A 24,641-nucleotide genomic window follows, 5' to 3' on the forward strand; every position below is an offset into this window, starting at 1 on the left:
TGCTGCATTGGGCTCCATGCTGATGGTGCAGAGCCTGCTTGGGATTCTCTCTCCCCTTTCTCTCTGCCCCGACCCCACTCATGCACTCTCTCTCAAAAATAAATAAAGTGTAAAAGAAAAAATTTTTTTAATTAAAAAAAGAAAAGAATATGTCCTAGGGCCACCTGGGTGGCTTAGTTGGTTAAGTGTTCAACTTTGACTCAGGTATGATCTCACGGTTCGTGAGTTCAAGCCCCTCATCAGGCCCTGTGCTGTCAGTGCAGCCCACTTCTGATCCTCGGTCCCCCAAACATCTCTCTCTCTGCCTCTACCCTGCTTGTGCTCTCTCTCAAAAATAAAAAAATAAACATTAAAAAAAAAAGAATATGTGCTAGGCATTTAGTAGATATCAGATTGCTTTTGAACAGAGAGTATACATGTCTAGATTGTGTCTTTAGGGTAAGTGTCAAAACATCAGTGATATTCTTTGTGTCTGTAATGACAAATAGAAGTATAATGGATTTGATGGTATCATGAGACCAGAAAATCCGAATCTGCTGGCACATAATTTGTAATGTGCTGTTTCTCCCCGCACAGCCTTCTGCTCTACTGGAATCCTGCGGGGCCCCCACGCAATCTGTCTGCCAGCCACCTCTTAATAGACAGACACCTCCTTCCCGGTGTTGCTCTGCTTCCTGAGGCCTTGTCTAGACAGTCCTTCCCCGCACCCCAGTCACCTGCATTCGAGTCATTTCCAAACTTCAGAGCATCTCGACTTTCTGTACAATGTGGAGTCCGGGGTCCTGTCCCTGAGTCTTCTGGTTCTCAGGAGAAAGGATGGGCCCAGGATTTTTCACTTTAAGAGACCCCTCCACTAGGTGACGCAGGTGCACACGGGCCAGTTTTTGATAAAACACTGACTGCTTTGGTCTTTTATGTCTTTCCCTGTCTTTTTAGACCGTTTTAAGTTTATTTATTTTGAGAGGGACAGAGAAAGATAGAGAGTGAGCAGGGGAGGGGCAGAGAGAGAGGGAAAGGGGGACAGAGGATCCAAAGCGGGCTCTGCACTGACAGTAGAGAGCCCGATGCAGAGCTCGAACTCATGAACAGCAAGATCATGAGCTAAGCCAAAGTCAACAGTTAACTGAGCCGGCCAGGTGTCCCTCTTTTGAGCCTTTTATATGTCTTTCATTCTCTCCTTCTTTGAGCCTTTACAATGTTGTATTTATTGTTTACTTTTTCTGGGTTCTGATCCCGTCCCCTATCTCCACTTTTTTTGTTTTTTATGTTTATTTTTAAGAGAGAGAGAGAGAGAGGGTACATACAAGGGAGACACAGAATCCGAAGCGGGCTCCAGGCTCTGAGCTGTGAGCACAGAGCCCCATGCAGGTCTTGAACTCAGGAACCTTGAGATCATGACCTGATCGAAGTCTGACGCTTAACTGACTGAGCCACCCAGGCGCCCTTCCCATCTCCATTCTTAACAGCATGCCTCCCCTTTTTTCCCATCACTAGAATTATTTCTAGAAAGACTTCAAAGAATCTTTGTTTCACTGGTAGTTCTTTATGGGAGTCACATAATTCTCATGATTTGTGTTGACAGGGACGTCAAGAAATGTGAAAATATTTCATTAATAGACTCTATCTCCACAGCGGTTCTCCTCCACTTCTGTGTTTTTGTGGTGTGTGCTTATCTAACAAGATGCAAAAGACAGATTTTGTTATGATTGAACTTTGTCGTTGAATTTAGGATTCCGCCGCCTGGAATGGAGACCCACATCCCGGTCCTCTTCCTCGATTTGAATGGTAAGTAACCACCCATGCTTTAGGGGTTCTCCTATTTAATTGAGGTGTGTAATCTATACAGACCCACCTGTCTGGGATCCTTGAATCGTATTTCTAATCGCTCGTGTGCTGTGTCTAGGTGGCATTCCTAGTCCAACCAAATGCATGAACTTGGACATACAGCATCACTAGTTACCCTAGAGAGGAGTGGATAATTTAATCTTAAAAAGAGAGTACCAAGAGACTAAGAACTACGCATTAAAGTGTCAAAACTGAGGCACCCAGGTGGTTCAGTCAGTTAAGCGTCTAAATCTTGGTCCAGCTCAGGTCATGATCTCAGGCTCTCAAGTTCAAGCCGTGTGTTGGGCCCCACACTGGGCTCTGCTCTGAGCAGGAGCCCTACTTCAAAAAAAAAAAAAAAAAACACATTGAAACATTTATGGTTTAGAGACTTTAATGGACATAGGCGTTACCTGAGAAAGTAATCATCCACAGAGATTCAGAATTTTTAAGCTTTGCGAGGGCCTACAAATCTGCATTTCCGACCTGGGCCATTAGCTCCCCACCCTCAGCAGTGGTGCTGTCAGAACACGATTACACTATAACCTTGCATTGAAGGTTGTTCTTCACTATGGCGATTAGACCAAGCCTGTGTGAACCAAGAACGATGGTTCTCAAAGTATTTTAGCAGTAAAATCCATTTTCAGAATACAGTCTTAAATGGATCCCCAATTGTAGAAGATAAAGGAAGGTTGCCACGAGGAGGGGATAGGTAGGCTCAAGTAGGCTTTCCGACACGGGCCCCAGAATCTCAAAACACAGCCTGGCAACCTCTTTTTTGGAGGGAAGACTCAGGAAGGTTGACTTTGGCTTTTCATATGAAGAGTTTGCTTTATTTTTTGAAGTCTGGAAGTAAACTGTGTGCCTCATGACATGGTGAGTTCTCTTCTTGGAGGGGAAAGAGCAAAGGTCAGATGACCACTTACAGGAATTCGAGAAGGGTGAATCTGGCGTAGGGCATGGGAGAAGATGGTCCTCATATTCCCTCAAGCGCTCAGAACTTGGATTCTTTTTTTTTTTTTTTAAGTTTATTTATTTTGAGAGAGAATGCAAGTGGGAAAGGCGCAGAGAGAGAGAGAGAGAGAGAGAGAGAGAGAGAGAGAGAATCCCAAGCAGGTTCCACAACACCAGTGCAGAGCCCAACGAGGGCTCGAACTCATGAACCGTGAAATCATTACCTGAACCAGAATCAAGAGTCAGACACTAAACCAGCTGAGCCATCCAGGCGCCCCACAAAATTTTGATTCTAATATTTATTTATTTATTTATTTTTGAGAGACAGAGAGAGACAGCACGGGCAGGGGAGGGTCAGAGAGAGAGGGAGACACAGAATCTGAAGCAGGCTCCAGGCTCTGAGCTGTCAGCACAGAGCCTGATGTGGGCCTCGAACCCACGAACCATGAGATCATGACCTGAGCCGAAGCTGGACACTTAACTGACTGAGCCACCCAGGCACCCCAGAATTTTGATTCTAAATTGCGAATTTAACTGTTCCAATCTCTAATCGTGTGTGAGCTATGTAAGTAGGACACAAGCCTGAGCCCAGGCTGCACAAGGGATTGACATCAGAAAGCAAAGTCTCAGGTGTGTTTTTGTAGGGAAAATATTTGCTCCTGGGTCTGCCTATGGGATACATTTGTCCCTTTTATCAGTGACTCACAGGGGACCTTTGGCTCTCCTAGTTGTTGGATTCAACAACTGTGAGTTTCAGAGTCTCTGTTTCCACTGTGAGGTGAGGATGGAAAGACAAAAATGAAAGTGTTATGTGCAAACGCCATCCATGGAAAGCACATTTAGAAAATGTCGGCGCTTGCTTAAAAAATGACTTCTCCTTCCACTTCGTTTCTGTGCCCTGGATTATGGTCAGCGGATGACCTCAGTGCCAACGAGCAGCTCGTGGGCCCCCACGCGTCCGGCGTGAACTCCATCCTGCCCAAGGAGCACGGCAGCCAGTTCTTCTACCTGCCCATCATAAAGCACAGCGATGAGGAGGTAACCGGCCCCGTGGGCCTGTCCGTGGGCTTCTGGTTAGTGCCCAGCCCAAGGGCCCCTCCCCTCGTGAAGCCGCTGAGGTCTGCCCGGGGGAGAGGACTGGGGAGCTTGAAAAGGTAGAATGTGTGTTGTCACTCAGGAAAGGTGAGGAGGAGCGTGCATGACCCAGTGCGACTGCATTTCTTTCCGTCCGTGAAGTACAGGTGCGCCCCTGAGCTGTGCCTTTTCCCGCCTCCCCCTGCCGCCCCGTCCTTAGGTGTCCGCCACGGCCTCTTGGGACTCCTCCGTGCACGATTCGGTTCACCTGAATCGGGTGACGCCACAGAACGAGAGGATTTACCTCATAGTGAAAACCACAGTGCAGCTCAGCCACCCGGCCGCCATGGAGTTAGTATTACGAAAACGGATCGCAGCCAACATTTACAACAAACAGGTAGAAATGGGGCCTGATCCTACTGTCGCGCTCATGAGCTTGACGTCCCGTCCTCCTGTCACAGAGTAGGGTTTTTGGTGCCGACACAGTGGACGTGCCAGGTCTTCCCATACTAGCCGAGTTGCAGTCTGATTCTCGTTGACCCAACCTAATGGGGCAGAAAGAGAGCACAGGTAAATGTCACCCACCAGAGGGCTTTCTGCCTTGGCCGACTTGAGACGCAGCATCCTAGCAGGCAGAAGGGCAAGGACATTTCAGTGTTCGAAATAGGTTAAGTGACAAATCCCAGCAGGTTAGTGACAAAACAGGACAAGCAGCAGGCTGGCAATAAGTCCCTGCTGCTTCCCCAGGTCTCACCCAGAGGTGCTGGCACCCAGAGGTGTTTTGTTCTGCCTGTGGGGGGACGACAGGTTGATTCAGGCCTATTGAGATCAAAAGCAAGGCTGCCCATGGGGAAGAAGAGCAACCCCCCAAATCCCTGGCCGGGCTGCAGATTCTGTTATCTGATCCCCAAATGACAGCCAGACACTGTTGTCCTTCAGGATCAGAGACGAGGAGTTTTGGGATCTGTTTTTTGGATATTGTACGTGCATCAAAAATGTAGGCCTTGAGAATGCTTCTGCAGTCTGTCAAAGGCTGAATAACATACATAGCACTTCGTATCGCTTAGTTCAGTTTTCCTTTCCTGGCAGAGTTTCACCCAGAGTTTGAAGAGGAGGATATCGTTGAAGAATATACTTTATTCCTGTGGTGTCACCTATGAATTAGTATCCAACATACCAAAGGTAAAATACCTGTTACTCTTTAGAAATATCAAAATACAAGTATTGGAAGGGTACCTGGGTGGCTCACTCGATTAAGCATCTGACTCTTGACTTCAGTTCAGGGTTGTGAGTTCAAACCCCTCATTGGGTGTTGCATTGAGCTCTGCATTTGGGCAGGAAGCGTATGAAAGGGAGGGAAGGGAGGGAGGGAGGAAGGATGGAAGGGAAGGAATGTAGGAAGACGGGTATTGGAGAATATGTTAATTCTTAGAACGTCAAAATCACTTTCTCACCACAGTTTGGATAAAAAGATGATTCACATAAAAGCGTTGTTTCTGCCTTGTCGCTTCAGGCAACAGAGGAGATTGAGGACCGGGAAACCCTGGCTCTCATGGCAGCCAGGAGTGAAAACGAAGGCACTTCAGACGGGGAGACCTACATTGAGAAGTACACGCGCGGCGTGCTGCAGGTGGAGAACATTCTGAGCCTCGAGCGGCTCCGGCAGGCAAGTATCAGCAGTAACAGGACCGAAGGACCAGATCGCCAGCCTTCCCCCTCCACGTGGACAGGGATGAACTTATTTGCCAAGCGCCTTCCCTCTGAACCTGTGAGAGAAGGAAGACTTGAGTAGCAGTCTTATTAGACAAAGCAGTTACTTTGAGGGGCACCTGGGTGGCTCAGTCAGTTAAGCGTCCAACTTCGGCTCAGGTCATGATCTCGCGGTCAGTTTGGGCCCCGCGTCGGGCTCTGTGCCTTCAGCTCAGAGCCTGGAGCCTGCTTTGGATTCTGTGTCTTCCTCTCTCGCTGCCCCTCCCTCACTCATGCTCTGCCTCTCTCTATCTCTCCGAAATGAATACACATTAAATAAAAAGACAACGTAGTTACTTAAACAAAATAGTATTACCGAAAATTAAAATATGCCTATACTTTATTAAATATCTTCTCTGGAAGCACTGTGCCTACATGATTTAAATAGACTTTAATCTTCAAGATCACTCTATGAGGGAAGTAAACACTGTCACCATCCTCTTTGGGAAGTGAGAAAACTGAGGCCACAGTAGTCAGCTCACCTGCCCTGGGCTACACAGCCAGCAAGTGAGTTGTAAACCTGGAAGGCTTGATTCCAAAGTCCATAGGCTTAACCACAAGCTATTACTAATGATCTCCCTAATTTTGGGATCCAGGTTAACTTCTCCAACCACAGCAGGACATTCAGGTAGATGTAGCCTAGGTAGTAGGACTCTAAGACAGGAATTGTCATCCATGGAGGCAATAATTGAAATTAATGGTAGGGGCGCCTGGGTGGCTCAGTCATTTAAGCGGCCAACTTCGGCTCAGGTCACAATATCATGGTTCATGGGTTCAAGCCCCGTATTGGGCTCTGTGCTGACAGAAACCTTTGGATTCTGTGTCTCCCTCTCTCTGACCCTCCGCTGCTCATGATCTGTTTCTCTCTGTCTCAATAATAAATAAAAAAACATTTAAAAAAAAGAAAGAAATTAATGGAAAGTGCCTTGTGAGCAACAGAAGTACTAAGATTTGGATCTGTCAGAAAATTCCTCTTTTAGTGAGAGACCCACCAAAGTTGCTGCATGAATAAAACACAAACAGTATACAAGTTGACTGCGGTTTTGCAAATGACATCTGTAGCCAGGGGTACTTCTACGTTCTCTCTGCTTACCTATGTAAACTATTCACAACATAAATTAGTTTAGTAGTTTTCTAGGTTTTGTTTATGAAAAAGGCTTTTGGCAGGTTAAGGAAAGTGAAATTAGTGGGGTACAATAAAGACTCCAGCTCTGGTAAATTTGGGAGGGGGTGTGGGGTCGAAACGATGTGTATCTGTATTTTCCAAACAGTCCACACTAAGCCTGTGTTAGTTTTATCGTCAAAAGGAAAAGAATGAATGCTATCTTGAATTTTTACAGGCGGTCACGGTCAAAGAAGCCCTGTCCACAAAAGCTCGGCATCTCCGGAGGAGCCTGAGCACACCAAATGTTCACAATGTGAGCGCACCCTGCCCAGGCTCTGTTGTGTCCCGACTGTGGGTCCGAGGGTGGGGGACGGCGTGTCAGGGGATCTGGAGTCGGGGTTTGCGGATGGCGATAGGTGTGCCCTGGTGCGGGCATCCCGTAGCACCAAGCCTGTCCTCCCCCTACGGAACCACACCGGAGAGCATGGTTACAGTCACATGACTGAGCCTTTAGTGGGGTCTTACGGATTTCTTGTGATAAAGTTTTGTCCTTAAAAGAAGTTTCTTGAGACATGAATGCACGTAGTTGGTTTAAGGGTGGTAGAGTCAGCTACAAATCCCAGGTGCCACTTGTGAGTCTGTTTCTATGTCCTGTTCGAGCTGTCCTGGTGGATTCTACTGCACTGCCCATCAGCGGGACAGGGCGCTGGCACCTTCACCTGGACACTCCTTAGTGCCCGGTGTCCCCTCTGATCCCTGGATTCTCTTCCTCAACCAGTTCATCTGGAACGTCCAGTTGACAGAGACTGCTTCTAGTGCAGGGAACACGGTCATGGGAAGGAAGGACATGTCAAACATTTAAACTACATTGACAAAACCACTCATCTCTTACAGGTCTCCTCCAGCCGACCAGACCTTTCAGGCTTTGATGAAGATGATAAGGTGTGTACTCAACACAGCTAGATTATTAGCAGAATCTAAGTCTGAAAATTTAGGGTAAAATCTCAGGATTTCCTATCCCAATCTTACTCAGATTATTATCTCCACATGTCCATTTCCAAGTTCAAATAGTTGATGTGACATTGCTATGCACTCAGTGTGCCATTGTAACTTAGCACATTTTCTACACAGGGTGACACTACACATAACCGAAAATATGTGTTCATGGGTCTAACTCAGTGCTTGAAGGAGGTATTATATTTACCCTAGCAAAATCAAAGTTATTTCAAGTAGGGAAAATTAGGAATTTAAAATTAGGGACCTATTAGAACATCACCTAACTCAGCAAATATTTCTTGGAACGTATATTGTATATGTGTCCCTGTGCCAGGGACCGAGCGATACAAAGCCTATAAGCGTCATTACGGGAAGTTTACAGTCCAGTCGTTAGCTGCATAATCTCCTGTGAAGTTGAAATGAGATTAAATAAGCTTATATGACACACAAACGTTCTCTCTCTCTCGTTTACCAATATCTTAGGCCAGTTTGATACGTTTAAATCCCAGGCATATGTAGAAGAGTAACTGTCCCACCTAGTTTGTCTGGGGCAATCCCAAGTGTGCCTGCTACCCAGGCAGAATTATCAGCGAACCATTTCACCCTGAAAAGTGTTTCATGGTTGCCTTTAAATTATGCAGTCATGCTAGATACATACCAAATTTATCAAAGTGGCTGTCTCTGGGGAGGAAAGAAAATGAATGGGACTCAGGGCTTCCGGAGGGGATTTTACTCGATTTGTAATGATTGGTATTAGATCTTGAACGCACATGATACAGGTTAACATGAATATTCCAGCTATATCTTGGGTATGACCGTATTGGTCATGTCATTCAGCCATTCGTGCTTTCTTCTATTTGGGAAATATTGTACAATAAAAATAAGGAAGAGCACATACTGCCTTTAAAAATTAGAACACAACTAAAATCTGGGCTTCATTTCTCACTTTAAAGGAACTTAATTACCGCTAACCCATGTCTGTACCTTGTAGGGTTGGTTAGAGAACCAGTTAGACATGTCTGACTACAGCTCCAGTTACCAAGATATAGCCTGTTATGGAACTTTACCCAGGGATTCGCCTCGAAGGAGTAAAGAAAACAGTGGTGAGATGGTTTTTCTGTGTTCTTTCTTAATAATGTCTTAGGAGAGCATGGGGGGAAGCCCTTTCATAGGTGGCATATAATAAGATAAGAACCTGAAATTCTAGTGGGCCGGAAGATTCCAAACTGTCTTCTTGACTGAAACATGTCAAACGTTCACTTATTTGATTTCTTTTTGCTTTGTCACCAGTATATATTCCAGATAATAATAATAACAGGCGTTTTGTGTAGTACGTTAGAATTTTCAAATCCTTTTTCCCCACATCATTTCCTGAATTTAAAGTCAGTTTTGAGACACACCCAATCTTAAGTATGTAATGTATTATGCTTAGACTTCATTCTTTACCAAAAGAATATCTACCTGTGTGATATTTTTGTACTCACAAGATTTTTGTAAGAATTTTTTGGTTCCCAAAGCAGTTTCAAAAATGATACCAAAATGAGGTTGATCAGTGACAGCATTATTCCCTAATGTAACCTCCCAGTGCCCTGAAAGGAATAGCATTCTTTGAATACGTAAATCAGCTTATATTTTACCTACTAAATGACACTATACCAGAGAATTGGGGAAAAAATACAGGAGGAAAAGAGGCCCTAAAAGGCCAGAAATAAGTGAAAGCAAGAAGGAGGAAGTGTTCTTCCTTAGCCTTGCGGAGCAGCGTGGCTTGAGAGAAAAGGGGGCTTGCAGGAAAATTTATACATGATCCGTTCATTGAATGTTTATTGAACCTCTACTTGCTCTATGCAGTGAAAGATACAAAAAGGTACCATTCTAAATCCTAAAATCTAACTCTGGAATGAGATGCATAGAAAATTTGGTAATAAATGATAAGGGGCCCAAATGCATGCACAGACAATAGAGTCCAGGAATTCAGAGCAATGGAAAATCAGCATGAGTTGAAATCGGTCTGCTAGGTGGCACTTCAAGCCGGATCTTAAAAAGAAGGTAGAAAATTTAGTTTCTGCTTTTCTTCGATGCCGCCCAGCTCTTTGATGACTCTTTGTGAGTTGGTAGATGCTTCTCCATCCTTGCTCAACGTCTGTTTGAACCTTCAGCCAAATGTTAGCATGTTAATTTCTGTGTTACACCAGATCCTGCTCTGGCTAGGTGATGGCTGCGTTTTCCAGGCGCTGGTTAAAGCGCTCTGTGCCTGTGAATCATGCCTGTCTGTCTTCCCCAGGTTGTACGTCAGAGAACCCTCACGCCTTAACAGTCAGTCCTTTTAAAGCATTCTCTCCCCAGCCGCCAAAGTTTTTCAAACCCCTAATGCCGGTAAAAGAGGAGCATAAGAGAAGGATAGCTCTTGAAGCGAGGCCTCTTCTCAGCCAGGAGGTAAGCGCCCGAGTTCTCTACCGCGTAAACTGGAACAGAACCGTGTGGCCTGGGGAGCAGCGACAGGCTGCGTTAACAAGCTGGGTGCTGCATGTGGGCACGTGTGGGTCACGCAGGGTCATGCTGGGATTTTTTGTGTGTTGTTATTGCGGTTATTTTCTTTCCGCTTATAGCTTTTCAAAATATTTTTTTTAACATTCCAAGCAAGAAAGAGATGTTCCCTAGGTGTTTGGAAAATAGTACAGGCTTTCTTTTTTTTTTTTAATTTGATAAAACCAGTTATGCTCTTTGCCATTGGTCTGTGTGGTCTTGTGATTTCATCAGTGGTTTTAACTTCAGCCCGTGAAATCTCCGCACTACTCACACGGATACATGTGTTTGTGTTGCTTTGCTAACTTGCACGTACTTAACCGTGTATTTTGGCTGTCGGCGTCTTCTGTGTGTGATGCATCTGTGTGTCTTAACCTTTGCAGAGCATGCCTCCACCTCAGCCACATAACCCTGGCTGCATTGTGCCCTCGGGAAGCAATGGCAGCAGCATGCCACCAGAGCACAATAGCAAACGTGAGAAGAAGATTGTAAGTTCCGGAACCATTTCTGTCATATTGCCTGGTGGTGGGTTTTAAGGCCCTTTTCACAGATAAGCATCCAAATCCTTTACGAAGAAATTAAGATAACGTATTGAGTCTCTCTCTCTCTCTCTCTCTCTCTCTCTCTCTCTCTCTATTTTAAAGAAAAAATGTGATCACTGGTAATGAAATGTTGCATGAATGTCAACCATGACCTTTGAGTCTTCTAAATTCATTCTTTTTTCTTTTTCTTTGCTTCGTATGGACTCGCTTAGAGAAAGGGGAAAAGGCTCTCTTACTGATTCTAGTATTTAAAAAGGGTCTAGCCTTTAATAAGGAGATCACTTTAACTGATTCTGGATCTTTCTAACTGTCTCTGCATACTGCCCAGATTCTGAAGTTAATCTACCTAGAGGAGTTACACTTACTTGCAGTGAGTAATCATGCACTTAGCTGTGGGTGTGTTTGAAATCAAGCTCCTTTCGTGGCGCCTGATGCTCCCGCTAAACTGATCCTGCAGCTTGAAGCCCCGCGGCAAATGCTCTCTGTCCCCATTACTGTCTCGGCACCTCAGCCAAAATGGGCCCCAACCCCTCAGGGTCAGGCAGACTCTTGGGATGGCTTATCTGTATTTCAGCCACAGGTAGATCGAAACTCTGCCTGTGAAATGCCCATCCCCAGCTCTTGGTTTTCAAATTACACATTTGAAAATCATTTTTAAGACGCTGTTATACCAGGCACGTGAGATTATAAGTGATACCTCAATTCAGAAAACAAACTGTAGGGCGCCTGGCGGCTCAGTCGGTTAAGCGTCCGACACTTGGTTTTAGCTCAAGTCATGCTCTCACGGTGCCTGGGTTCAAGCCCCACATCCTGCTGTGCTCTCTCTCTCTCTCTCTCTCTCTCTCTAAAAATAAATAACTTTAAAAAATAAAATAAAATAAAAAACAAACTGTATTCCCGGGCCTGGAAACAGTTCTCTTATCTTGTGTTTCAGCTTTCACTTTCCTGGGGCTTCCTAGGCTTTGAAAAAGTGAAGCCGGTTGGAGCAAGGCAGAGCTGCCCTCTGTTTACATCTGCGGACGGGCTGATCTGTGGGCAGCCCGTGGGAGGTTTCCTTTCTCAGCTGCACATGTCAGACCCGGGCCAGAGACGCAAGGGTGTGAGGTCCTCTAACAGTTCTAAAATGGGCTCCTGCTGCGCACTGTGTGAACCGAACAGGAACTTAACCCAGGAATGCCCCTGGCCACCCACTTGCATGCTGGGAGAGCCTACGCGCCTTAGGAAATGACCTTCTCCTTCCTCCTGTACGTGGAGGACACACGAAAAGGCCCCGTTTCCTCACCTCTGTCCTCCCCACCATTGTCTCTACCTCCTCCCTGCCCCTCAATCCCAAAACTCCATCATAGTTCCTGCTGGAGAAGAGGGTCAACGTCCACACCTTCCCCTACATCTCCCAATCCTAATACATTGCTCAGTCACTTACTTGACCTCTCCCTGCTTGATTAATAAGGCTGCAGCATGGGCTAAAAAGGCCAAGTGGCTAGTTTGTGACCCCTTCAAACTCTCTGGCTCTCTGGCTGGTTGGATCTGTGGGATGATGTGGAACCTACCACCATGGTGCATGGGTAGTCAGTTGTGTAACGATCCATTTTGGTAGAACACCCATCAGGAGGCTCCTGGATGACCCTTCTGGGACTACCCAGCAGATGGTTTCACTGTTGACAGAGTTTGCCTCTTTGTTATTTTCTTTACTTTCCTTGTATTATTTTGACATAAAACCCATCTCCGAACTTTTAGCTAGCAGAGGGTAAGATGGAACTGGCTTCTCTTAACCCACCAACTCTCAAGCGGCACTTAGCCTCTGTGTGGTTACACACACCTTGAAGTCTACTGAGTAGGGGGTTTTCTTGCTGGCATCTTGAGAGAACTGCCTCTACTCTCCTTAGAAATCTGGCTCAAAATTGGGCGCCTGGGCGGCTCGGTTAAGCGTCCAACTTCAGCTCAGGTCATGATCTCACGGTTCATGGGTCGAGCCCCATGTTGGGTTCTGTGCTGACAGCTTGGAGCCTGGAGCCTGTGTCTCCCACTCTCTCTCTGTTTCTCCTCTCCTCACGCTCTCTCTCTTCCTCTCTCTTTGTTTCTCTCTCTCAAAAATAAGTAAACACTAAAAATTTTTCAAAAATTAAAAAAAAGAAATCTGGCTCAAAACAATAACAACAAAATCTTTAAAAAAGGAGAAAGAGGGGTTCCTGTGTGGCTGTCAGTTGAGCTCTGACTTCAGCTCAAAATATATATATATTTGGTTTTTTTATTTATAATTTTTTAAAATATTTTTTTAATTTAATCTTGAGAAGAGAGAGACAGAGCATGAGCAGAGAGGGTCAGAGAGAGAGGGAGACCAGAATCAGAAGTAGGCTCCAGGCTCTGAAATGTCAGCACAGAGCCTGATGAGGGGCTCAAACCCACAAATGTGAGATCATGACCTGAGCTGAAGTCGGAGGCCCAACTGACTGAGCCACCCAGGTGCCCCTATAGTTTTTTTTTTTTTAAGAGAAAGAGGGGCTCTTGTCTATTCAGTCAGAAGACCATGTGACTCCTAATCTTGGGGTCATGAGTTTGAGCCCCACGTTGGAGGTAGAAACTACTTAAATAAATAAAACATTTTTTAAAAGTTGTTTTTAGGGACACCTGGGTGGCTCAGTGAGCTAGGTGTCAGCTTCAGCTCAGGTCATAATCTCATGGTTCGTGGGTTCGAGCCCCACGTCAGACTCTGTGCTGACAGCTCAGAACCTGGAGCCTGCTTCAGATTCTGTGTCTCCCTCTCTCTCTGACCCTCCCCTGCTTGTGCTGTCTTTCTCTGTTTCTCAAAAATAAATAAAAAACATTAAAAAAATTTTTTAAAGTTTTTTTAGGGGTGCGTGACTCAGTCAGTTAAGTGTCCACCTTCAGCTCAGGTCAGAATCTCGTGGTTCATGGGTTTAAACCCGCATTGGACTCTGTGCTGACAGCTCAGAGCCTGGAGCCTGCTTCAGATTCTGTGGCTCCCTCTCTCTCTGCTCCTCCCCTACACCTGTTCTGTCACTCTCAAAATTAAATAAACATTAAAAAACATTTTTTAAAGTTTTTCTTAATAAAAAAAAGGAAAAAAATCTGTCTCCATACTCTTCATCTCTGAAACTATTGATTGAACTGTTTGATTTATTTCAGATAGTGGCTTTTCCAGGATGTTTTGGTAGATTTTAAGGATATTTCTTGCTTGATCTGAGGTTCTGGTTCTCTTTGGGAAACTTTCATTTTATTTCTCCTCTTACAAGTGGACATAATCTGCTTTATTCCTTTGTTCCCTGTTCACTCTTCCCTTTTCCACTCTTGAAAAATCAGAGGGTGAATCAGTGGTTCAGTCTGATCAACAGAGTATGAAATCATTTTTGATAATTTCACATAGGATATAGTTAAATATAGCTAGGCTTGATTCTTTTATTTTATAAAAGTTTTTTAAGTTTATTTATTTATTTTGAGAGAGTGCTCGCACACAAGCAGGAGAGGCACAGGGAGAGAGAATTCCAAGCTGGTTCTGCACCACCAGCATGGTGCCTGGCATGGGGCTCGAACCCACAAACTGTGAGATCATGACCTGTGTCAAATCAAGAGTCAGATGCTTAACAGACCGAGCTAATCACCCTACCGAGACTTGATTCTTAAAGCAGGGTTTGTTGTCTGCTCAATTTGGGAAGATATACAAATGTACTTCCTGTCTTGTTTGAATAACATAAAGGCAACAATATCCCTTTGGAGTCTGTATTTTTAAGTCATTAAGCAGAGCGACGATTAGAAAGGAAATCACTTCTCCGTCTCTTGAGTCTTGCATAGACAGCATAGTTTATTTCTCCATTTTACAGCTGAGTGACTGGCCCAAAGTCTCACAGCTAATGTGAGCATAAGAACAAAGGCTCCGTCATCCCTCAGCAGAATTGGGGTGACCCAGGGACTCCAGATGCTCCTCAAAATAGTGCAGTTTCAGTTGCCCTGTTGCTGTGGTTTCCAGAAAAGGCTGCCCGTCTTTTAGTACCATGGACAGAAGTACTGGGGCCCTAGGCTGATACAGTCCTTCTGAAAAGAGACCACCTCCCTGTGTGGAGAACACACAGACCCCATTCCAGTGGAAGTGAACATGACTTTAATCAAGTGAGGCTCCTTGCCAGGAGTCACTGCTTTAATGTAAGTTTTGATCCCTTCTTAAACTCAAGGTGTGTTATCTAGCGGTAAATATCAGCTGCATACACTGAATTGCAAAAGTCAGATCATGAAGACTGTAGCTATAGAAAGCCTTGAGAACTTGACTTCATGTGTCACTTTTAGGTAGGGTTTTAAACCTTTTGGTTCTTAAGACATAGTAGGAAGGTGCTTAGTGCTTAGCTTAGTCTCCTTGAAGATACAGTGATAAATATTTCTGGAGTAGAAAGTCTGTCTAACCAAATTCCCTTACGGCACAGGTTAAGCCAATTTTAAGTCCTCATTTTTCTCCTTAGAGGCAATAACTCAATAAACCTTTAGTCTGATTACATGTTGGGAAATGTTTAATCTCTACTGAGCTTGCTTGCTTAATTCGTTTCTTTCTTTCCTTTTTTTTTTTAGATAACTTATCCCAACTCCTCTAGCTTCTCTCTCTTGGGTCATTCCTCTCCCCGAGTCCCATCCCAAGTGCAACACTATGTACTGATCCCTATTTGAACTTAATCTCTTGGTGGTTTTGTATACTCTTCAGTTTTACTAAGTTCCTTCTAGTCCTTTAAGAATACATTTTTTATATTTGTGAGTTTGATAAATGTGTTCCTGTTACTACATAGTAAACTATGAATAATTCATTCAGCAAAGTTGTGTTTTAGGATGAGAGGCCTTTCCTCAGTCTGGAGAAGAAATAACTTCAGGCATGAAAAGGTCTCCACATTACTAATTCTCATATTAAGATGTGGTTTTCTTTTCGACAACTACCTTTGCAGTAATTAATTGCATCAAAGACTCCAGGGCTTGGGGACTTATATTTCTTTGCCAGCTGAAATCAAAAGGAAATATAAGGGGGAAGGGGCACCTGTCTGGCTCAGTCAGTAAAGCATGCAGCTCTTGATTTTGGGGTCATGAGTTTGAGCCCCACATTGGGAGTAGAGCTTACTTTAAAAAAGAAAGAAAGAAATCTAATACAAACACTAGAAATTCAATTTTGAGTCTAAACATGTCAAGCAGAAAGCATCTGGATGGCTTGGTCAGTTAAGCATCTGACTCTTGAGGAGTCTGGGTGGCTCAGTTGGTTAAGCGTTTGACTTCAGCTCAGTCCATGATCTCATGGTTCGTGGGTTCTAGCCCCATGTTAGGCTCTGTTATGACAGCTCAGAGCCTGGAACCTACCTAGGATTCTGTGTCTCCCTCTCTCTCTGCCCCCCCCCCACTCCTGTTCACACTCTCTCTCTCTCTCCCAAAAATAAATAAACACTAAAATAATTTTTTAAAAAGCATCCAACTCTTGATCCTGGCTCAAGTCATGATCTCATGGTTCATGAGACAGACCCCACATGGGGCTCTGTGCTAACACTGAAGAGCCTGCTTGTGATAGTCTCTCTCCCTTTCTGTGTCCCTCCCCAAATTATACACACTCTCTCACTCTCTCAAAATAAATGAATAAACTTTAAAAAAATTTTTTAAACCAAATAAGCATGTCAAGTAGAGACTCAAGAAAATATGGGCAAACGCTACTGATTGAATTCTATCTAATCTTTACGCCTTTCCAAACATTCCCTCCACCCCCTTTTTTAATGAAACTTGATTTAGAAAGTAGCTAAAAATAAGGTGGCGAGATTAGTGTTGCCAAAAATTTTGTTTTGCTCATTTCTGGAATTTTTATCAGTGATACTTGATACTCATTCACCTTTGTTTTTTGTTTTTCTTTTTTTTAGTCTATTTGTTTTTGAGAGAGAAAGTCCAAGTGGGGGGGTGGGCAGAGAGAGAGGGAGAGAATGAATCCTGAGCAGGCTCCACATGGTCAGAGCAAAGCCCGATTCTGGGCTCAAACTCACAAACTGCGAGATGATGATCTGAGCCAAAGTTGGAGGCTCAATCGACTGAGCCACTCAGGTACCCCTCACCTTTGATTAATAACCATGGAATTTAGACAACTGATGCTTTTACATAATTTATAGTCAAGTTATTTTAAAAACTAAGGAGCTCTGAAGACTATTAAGGTGTTCATTTAGTTATTTAGCAACTTACACAAAAGAAATTATTACTGTAAAATTCAGTAGATGAAATTTATGTTAATTTGTGAACTACCGTCTCCCATCTCCTTCAGTCATGTTCTTCTTCACCTTCTCCACCTCTCTCTCTCCTCAGCCTTTTGAAATGATTCTTTAATGAGGAAGGTTAACGTTTCAGTTCCAGGTCTTTACAGTCTCCTTATTATTATACCAAATGAAATTTCCATCCACAAAACAGGTCTAGGATCATTCTAAAAACAAGGACTCAAAGTCCTAACTCCATGAGGGCAGGGACCATGCCTAGTTTTGCTCAACATTGGCATTCCCAGTTTTGGGGACAATGACTGGCATACAGTGGATGCTTGATGAATACTCATAGAATGAAAGGCATGTTTTCAGAGAAGAAGAATATTTGTTTATGTGGTTAATTAGAAATGACTAGATAGTGATATTGTTTTTCTTTTTTAAGTGAGCTCTATGTCCAACGTGGGGCTCAAACTCATGACCCTAAGATCAAGAGGTGCATGCCCTACTGACTGAGCCAGCTAGTCACTCCTTATCATTTATTTTTATTTGAACATAAAACATGTACATGTTTTATATTGGTTTTCACCAAACACAAGAGAGAGACTGGGGAATGGAGAGTACCCACTTCTGTCTTTACAAAAGAAGCTACTTGACAAAGGGTATTTTTGTTTAAGTCTCACTGTCTTCTCATCTTATGGCCAAATCCTCTATCCACGCTTCTCCAAAACCCTAGAAAGTGCTCATTGTTAGACCTACTGGTAGTATTTTACAGCCTGACAGCGTTTAGTGTAACACGGGGAATGGGTGTTGAAATCATGTTCATTGGCCTTTTCACTGTTGAAATCTTTATTTTATTGCCCTCCCTCCCCATAAAATAGCTCAGAAACCTTATACACATTACCTAACCTACCTGCGCTTGGCTTCCCAAAGCGAGGATTGTAAGAACAAATGAAGCAGCAGCTCTACTCTGCCCCTGGCTGTCCCTGTCCTCATTTAATTAGCAAAGGGAAACGTCACAACTGAAAACTAATCATCAATTAAAATTAATTAAGAGTCCACTGCACGTAAAACAGGGAAGGAAGCATTTCTAATTAGCAGTGAGTGAGCAAAGAAGAAATAAATCTCCTATGTATGAGGCAATCATGGGTTTATGCTTTCATATCTCTGAGAATAATACACTTGTGTCCACCGTGGGTGACAAGATGTAACCAAACGCAGGAAGAGAGAAAAATATGAACACTACACATGCGAATGTGAATGCCTTTAATAGGAATGTATTTAAAACTGGTCTCGACAGTAACGTCGCCATAAGGAACTAACGAGTGACTTTTCCTTCATTACTATAGGACTCTGAGGAGGAGGAAAATGATCTGGAGGCTCTTAACAGGAAGCTGACAAGTTCCCAGCCATATGTGCCTGTGGAGTTTGCGGACTTCAGTGTTTACAATGCCAGCTTGGAGAACAGAGAGTGGTTTTCCTCTAAGGTAGATTTGGTGAACTCAAGGGTCTTGGAGAAAGAAGTGTCCCGTAGCCCCACCACCAGCAGTATTACCAGCGGCTACTTTTCCCACAGTGCCTCCAACGCCACTCTGTCCGACATGGCGGTCCCTTCTAGTGACAGCTCAGACCAGCTAGCCATTCCGACAAAGGATACGGACTCCAGTGAGCATTACGGACCGTCATTGGTGCATGATCTCAGATTGTCCTCCAACAAAGAGCGGACAGAACTAGAAAGAGGCTTGGTTAAAGAGAAGATCATTATGGTGCCACTCAAGGAAAACAGTGCCTTAGCCAAAGGGAGCCCATCACCCCAAAGCATCCCTGAGAAAAACTCCAAAACACTCCACAGGACTGGCTCCTGTCCAGGCCAAGATGCCTGCTCCAGCAGGAACGGCCAACCAGCCAGAGAGTTTTACCCCAGGGAAGTGACCATCGAGCACACCACAGACATCCTTGAGGACCATTCTTTCACAGAGTTTATGGGTGTGTCCGATGGGAAGGATTTTGACGGTTTGACGGATTCTTCTGGAGAGCTTTCTCAAAGAAACCTATCCAATAAAATGGACAGGAAGAGTGTCTCAGATGGGCCACAGGGCCCCGCCCAGCTGCATTCCTCGGCAGAGAAAGACCAGGTAATGAATTCCAGGGGCAGTCCTCTGTGTCCGGTACTGCTGGGGGGCCTGCCTGGTAGTGCCCCGACCCCCACAGGCGCTTCACCGCGGGACTCAGCAGGAGAGGTTCACTCCTGCTTCTGACCGGGAAGACGGGCTCGCTGCAGAGCAAGCTCACGCCCAGCGCTGGGTGCCGCCCAGCCCGCTCTGGGCCGCCTCTCGTGGGACACCGGAATATATAGGACCAGTGGCCTTTTTTTATATATAATGTTTTAAGTTATTTATTATTTACTTTAGTGAGATGCACAGAGCATGAGCGGGGGAGGGGCAGAGGTCGTGGGGAGACACAGAGACAGAGCAGGCTCCAGGTCCTGAGCTGTCAGCACAGAGCTTACACAGGGCTCAAACCCACAGGCCGTGAGATCATGACCTGAGCCGAAGTCAGATGCTCAACCGACTGAGACCCCCAGGCGCCCTGGACCAGTGGCTTTTCTAACTGGCATGTGGGTTGGTGACAGATTAAGCTTTCACATAACAAAGATCATTCAATCTCATATTATTTCCTGAGATGTTTAATTACTGGATATCCCAAAGCATTCAGGTAGCATTTACCATATTTCGTGAAATCTGTGATTTCTATAATTACTAGATAAACCATTATTTTATGTATCAGTACAAAAAATACTTCCAATGAAAACACTTCACATTAGCAGATGTGTAAGACACATCCCAATTTCAGAGGCATGGGGGAAGGGAGGCATGCATGGTAGGATTGATTTAAAAAACCGTCATTTGGGGCACCGTAGGTGGTTCAGTTGGTTGGGTGTCTGACTTAGGCTCAGGTCATGATCTCACAGGTTGTGAGTTCAAGCCCAGCATCAGGCTCTGTGCTGACAGTTTAGAGTCTGGAGCCTGCTTCAGATTCTGTGTCTCCTTCTCTCTCTGCCCTTCCCCTGCTCATGCTCTGTCTCCCTCTCTCTCAAAAATAAATAAACATAAAAAAAAAGAAGAAGAAGAACAAACCGTCATTTGGTGCCCATAGATAAAAGAGCATGTTTGGGGAATGCATAGGTGAATTCCCAGAGCAGTTGAAGTTGGGGCTTTGGAAGTTACCAGGTTGGTTATAATGTTAAATTTTATAGTTTAATAATTTTAGCTGTTTAGTTTCATTCCTAAACTGATGGAACAAACTGGATGTTTGCTGACAGTCCTAAGGAAAACAGCGATAAATGAGAGATTATCCACCTCTATTCCCCTCTGGGGGCTCAGCTCCTGAAAGCCAGCGTTTTTTCCCTCCAGGGTCACTGTTTCGTCCCCAGGCCCCCACTGCAGCTGAATGAGGGGAATGGGAGGGCCAGAATTTAGCAAAACAAAGCAGACAGAACTAGAAAGATAATCTAGAAAGATATGGTACCATCGGTCTCTGCTTTGCTGAGGAAGTTATTCTGGTTTGGTGGCTTTGCCCCCACAAGCTCTACCCTCTTTTCATACTAGCCCTTAACCTATCAGTGTAGTCACTTACACAGCATACTCCTAAATAAACCGCAGAAACCCAGATGATCATTTCTTATAATAAAAACAAAAGACTTTCCCCCCACCAACATAAGACTAAGAATAAAGTTACTTGTTACTGTTCTTTGCCCATGAATCAGCCACCTGTTTGTTTAAAAGCCTTTGGCTTCCTTCACTGGGGTCCTCAGGCAGAATCTGCATTGCCGGCCTGCATCAGCCTTTCAGTCCTTCCTCCATGAAGTCCAAGGGCTAATGTAATGCTTCTCAAACCTAAGTGTGCAGCAGACCCCCCGAGAGGTATTGAGGGTGCCTCTCCACAATTCAGGCTCCCGGGAGCCGCTGCCCTCCCCCTCCTCAGCTGACCCGCCACTTTAGTGCAGGGCAGAGGAGGGGCTCGGTCTTCACAGACCCCCTCTGCGGCAGCGATAGGGGGTGGCTGAGGGCTGTAGAAGAGGAAGAGACAGGGGCCCCTGGGTGGCTCAGTCGATTGAGCCTCCAACTTTGGCTCAGGTCATGATCTCACGGTTTGCGGGTTCGAGCCCTGTCTCGGGCTCTGTGCTGACAGCTCAGGGTCTAGAGCCTGTCTTTGGATTCTGTGTGTCCCTCTCTCTCTGACCCTCCCCTGCTCATGCTGTCTTTCTCTCTCTCAAAAATAAATTAAAAAGCATTAAAAAAAAAAAAAGAAGAAGAGGAAGAGACAACAATCCCTCCCTTCGTTCCATTGCTTGGATTATGTAGATCCTACAACAGGATCAGGACCTGGTTTTTGTTTTCAGAGGCTCCAGAATAGTGTGTTCCTGCCAAATCCTTCTTTTTTTTTTTTAATGTTCTTTTTATTTATTTTTGAGACCGAGAGAGACAGAGCATGAGAGGGGGAGGGGCAGAGAGAGAGAGAAGGAGACACAGAACCGGAAGCAGGCTCCAGGCTCTGAGCTAACTGTCAGCACAGAGCCTGACTCGGGGCTCGAACCCATGAACGTGAGATCTGACCTGAGCCGAAGTCGGAGGCTTAACCGACTGAGCCACCCAGGTGCCCCCAAATCCTTCTTTTTAAAAATGGAATTTACGGGGGCGCCTGGATGGCTCAGTTGTTTGGGTGTCCAACTTCAGCTCAGGTTCGAGCCCCGTGTCGGACTCTGCTGACAGCTCAGAGCCTGGAGCCTGCTTCAGATTCTGTGTCTCCCTCTCTCTCTGCCCCCTTCCCACTCACACTCTGTCTCTCAGTTTCTCCAAAATATATAAATGTTACAAAAAATTTTTTTAAATAGAAGTAGGGGTGCTTGGCTGACTCAGCTCAGTTGGTTGAGTGTCTGACTTCAGCTCAGGTCATGATCTCATGGTTCATGGCTTTGAGCCCCACGTTGGGCTCTGTGCTGACCACTAGTTCAGAGCCTGGAGCCTGCTTCCGATTCTGTGTCTCTTTTTCTCTCTACTCCTCCCCTGTTTACGCTCTGCCTCTCTGTCTTTCAAAAATAAATAAAATGTAAAAAGAAATTAAAAAATAAAATAATAGTAGAATTTACAAAAACATTGTTGTACCAGGGTGATGTGGGAGTATGGTGATTTTTTTTTTTTTATTGCTTTAGTATTTTTGTTGTAATACTATTTGGCTTTCGTAAGTGGCGACAACAGTTTTTTTACTTTAACACTGGATCTTGCTGTCATTACTTTTGCTATGAGCTTCCCCTTGGGGCAGTGTAACTCCTAGAACGGGATTGCATAATAAAATGGGTCCTGTGGGTGCATTCAGAGAGAGCCCCTTGTGTGGGTGGGCGATGTCTAGGTGAAAGTGGGCCCGTGGGTGCCGTGGTGTGGGGGGGGGTGGGGGGTGGCGATTGGGGGGGGCGGAGCCTGAACTCACCAGCGTCTGCCTTCCAGGGTAACACGAGCACCCGGTGAAAGGCAGCGGGCGCTGCCCCGCTCCCGCCTGCCTCCTGGAGCACCAGCCTCGCCTGTCACACATGCTGCGGCCCCGCCAGCGACCCCGGACCAGCGTGCCGAAGACACGCGCTTCGCGGGCCCCCTGCCTCCTCCTCCCCGGCTGGGAGAAGCCGGCACTTTGTCACTCGGGTGAATCGGCAGCCTCTGCTTTTTCCGGAAAGCCAGAGAACCGGAAATCCTGGATTGAATTAAGTGGCAGTATTTTTGTTTGCACTTCCCACCACACACACCCACTGTGTAGAAACCGCCACAGATTCAAACAGACTTTGTTCTTGTACAGTTTTAATCAGCTCTTACTGTAGAATCTGGAGTCCATGCTCTTTTTTTTATAAATAATATATATGATGTATATGAAATGTTTATCTATAGTATGTCTGTTCGGAGACAGACAAGACTGCACACGAAAATGCAGATAAAAGTGGTTTCTAGAAAATCCTAAGGTACTGGACTTGGTTACAAAACCACTTAGGTAATCTCTTATACACGAGCAGATGAAAAAGATCTGATTGCCTAAGAATGAGGTTGCAAATCCCTTTTGCGGGAAAGGTTACAGAATGCTGTTCTTTACAACCAAAGAACTTACATAAGACTGAACGTTTCTGCTGTTCCCTCGTTTTGTGTGTACATATCTGTCCGGCTGCGAGCCGGGTGCCACCCTCCTCTTGGCTGCCAGGCCGCAGGCAGCCGTTCGCGGTCCTGTCTCATAAAGCACGCTGAAAAATCTCACAGCTGTGTTCCTCCGCCTTCACCTGGCCTCCACCTGCTGGATGTGACACTGTGTTGTAACTGTCGACGTGCCCGGGGCCCTGACTCCAGCCTCCCTCACCCCGTCCGTGGTTGTGGTTGTGGTTCGGCCTGGCCGAGCCCGGGGAATTCAGAGAGCAGTATTACCATTAAGAGAACACAAGGACGTGCCTGGAGTTGGCGTTGGGGAGGGGAGGGGATGTTGATTTTTGTCTTTTTGTGGCTTTTCGTTTTGCATCGGTAGGTTTCGTCGTGTGGTTTTGCTATTGTTAATTTTACGTCCGTTCTGGAAAACGCTGAAGGCATGGGATGAGCTATTACGTTGCTAGGTCCCCGCTTCTCCACGCTTGCAGCAGATGGCCTGCTGTCCACGTCTTCATGGGCAGAGTTCTCCGGGTAACCGAGAATCGAAGGATTACTGTGGAAATTTTTACGGAAGTACTTTTTGCGCCTGTTCTGTACGTAGATGCCTGTAAAATCGGTGCAGATGGACAGCAATAAATGTGCTGTGGGAGAGAGAGAATGTGGACATTCTCTACATTTTTCCTTTTCAGTTCTTGGCCGTGAGTAAGATTTTGGAGACTTTCATGAGAAGCTGCTGTTGATGACTTTTGTGTATAGTGAGCTGACTGTAGTATTTTACTATTGTCTGTTTTAAAAAAAAAAAAAGAACTGTAATTTATATCCCCTTTCAACTTTATTGTATTTAATTGGTACAGATTGTGTGTGTGTGTCTGTGTGTGCGTGTGTGTTAGAATACAGATTGTCTAATTCAGATTTTAAAACATCAGTTGTTTGTCTTTAATAACTCTGCCAATTAGCTTCAGATCTAATTTCCCGTGTGTGTACGTGTATACATGTCGTGGTAATAGTAACAGCCACCATCCACTGAGGGTTTGCTCTGTCCAAGGCACTGGTCCCAGCGTCTGACACATAGCATCTTGCTTAATCCTCACCACAGGGGTGCCTAGGGGCCGCTGTTATTTACCGTATGATGATGGAAAACCAAGGTCAGAGGGGTGGGTCAGTGGGAGGGTGACAGATCCTGGATTCAGCCCATGCTTCTGTCGGTCTCCGCCTGTGTCATGTCCAGTGACATATCCTGGAATAGCAGGACCCTGACGACAGGGCACATCCAGAGTACAGAGTCCTGAGTCTCGGGTTCCAGACTGACCAGCGCAACATCTGCAGCAGACAGAACAAGGCGTGCGGGACGTGTTCCCCGCACATAGGCACGTCTTTGAGAGACCAAGTAGCAGTGTCCCGCCACCGTGTGACATAGTGGCTGATGGTAGCTGCATATGAAAGGTTTATCTTACAAGGGTAGAGCACAACGTTTTCAGAGAAATCTCCG

At 45.3% G+C, this 24,641-nt stretch overlaps 1 protein-coding gene across 1 annotated transcript in view; it reads left to right on the plus strand.

Moving 5' to 3' along the window:
- The window catches only part of KIF13A (kinesin family member 13A), a 201,719-nt gene extending 177,647 nt beyond the window's left edge, over window positions 1–24,072 (plus strand). Inside the window, exons 27-38 of the mRNA XM_029943130.1 lie at window positions 1,730–1,785; window positions 3,692–3,816; window positions 4,073–4,249; window positions 4,942–5,034; window positions 5,366–5,518; window positions 6,942–7,019; window positions 7,601–7,648; window positions 8,694–8,805; window positions 9,984–10,135; window positions 10,609–10,713; window positions 18,326–19,111; window positions 22,481–24,072. Coding sequence (XP_029798990.1) covers window positions 1,730–1,785; window positions 3,692–3,816; window positions 4,073–4,249; window positions 4,942–5,034; window positions 5,366–5,518; window positions 6,942–7,019; window positions 7,601–7,648; window positions 8,694–8,805; window positions 9,984–10,135; window positions 10,609–10,713; window positions 18,326–19,111; window positions 22,481–22,501 — 1,906 coding nt within the window. The 3' untranslated portion in view covers window positions 22,502–24,072. The remainder of the gene's footprint in view (window positions 1–1,729; window positions 1,786–3,691; window positions 3,817–4,072; window positions 4,250–4,941; window positions 5,035–5,365; window positions 5,519–6,941; window positions 7,020–7,600; window positions 7,649–8,693; window positions 8,806–9,983; window positions 10,136–10,608; window positions 10,714–18,325; window positions 19,112–22,480) is intronic.
- Window positions 24,073–24,641: the final 569 nt, after the last annotated feature.

The sequence above is a fragment of the Suricata suricatta genome, chromosome 7 (assembly GCF_006229205.1).
Source record: "Suricata suricatta isolate VVHF042 chromosome 7, meerkat_22Aug2017_6uvM2_HiC, whole genome shotgun sequence".
Lineage (NCBI taxonomy): Eukaryota > Metazoa > Chordata > Mammalia > Carnivora > Herpestidae > Suricata > Suricata suricatta.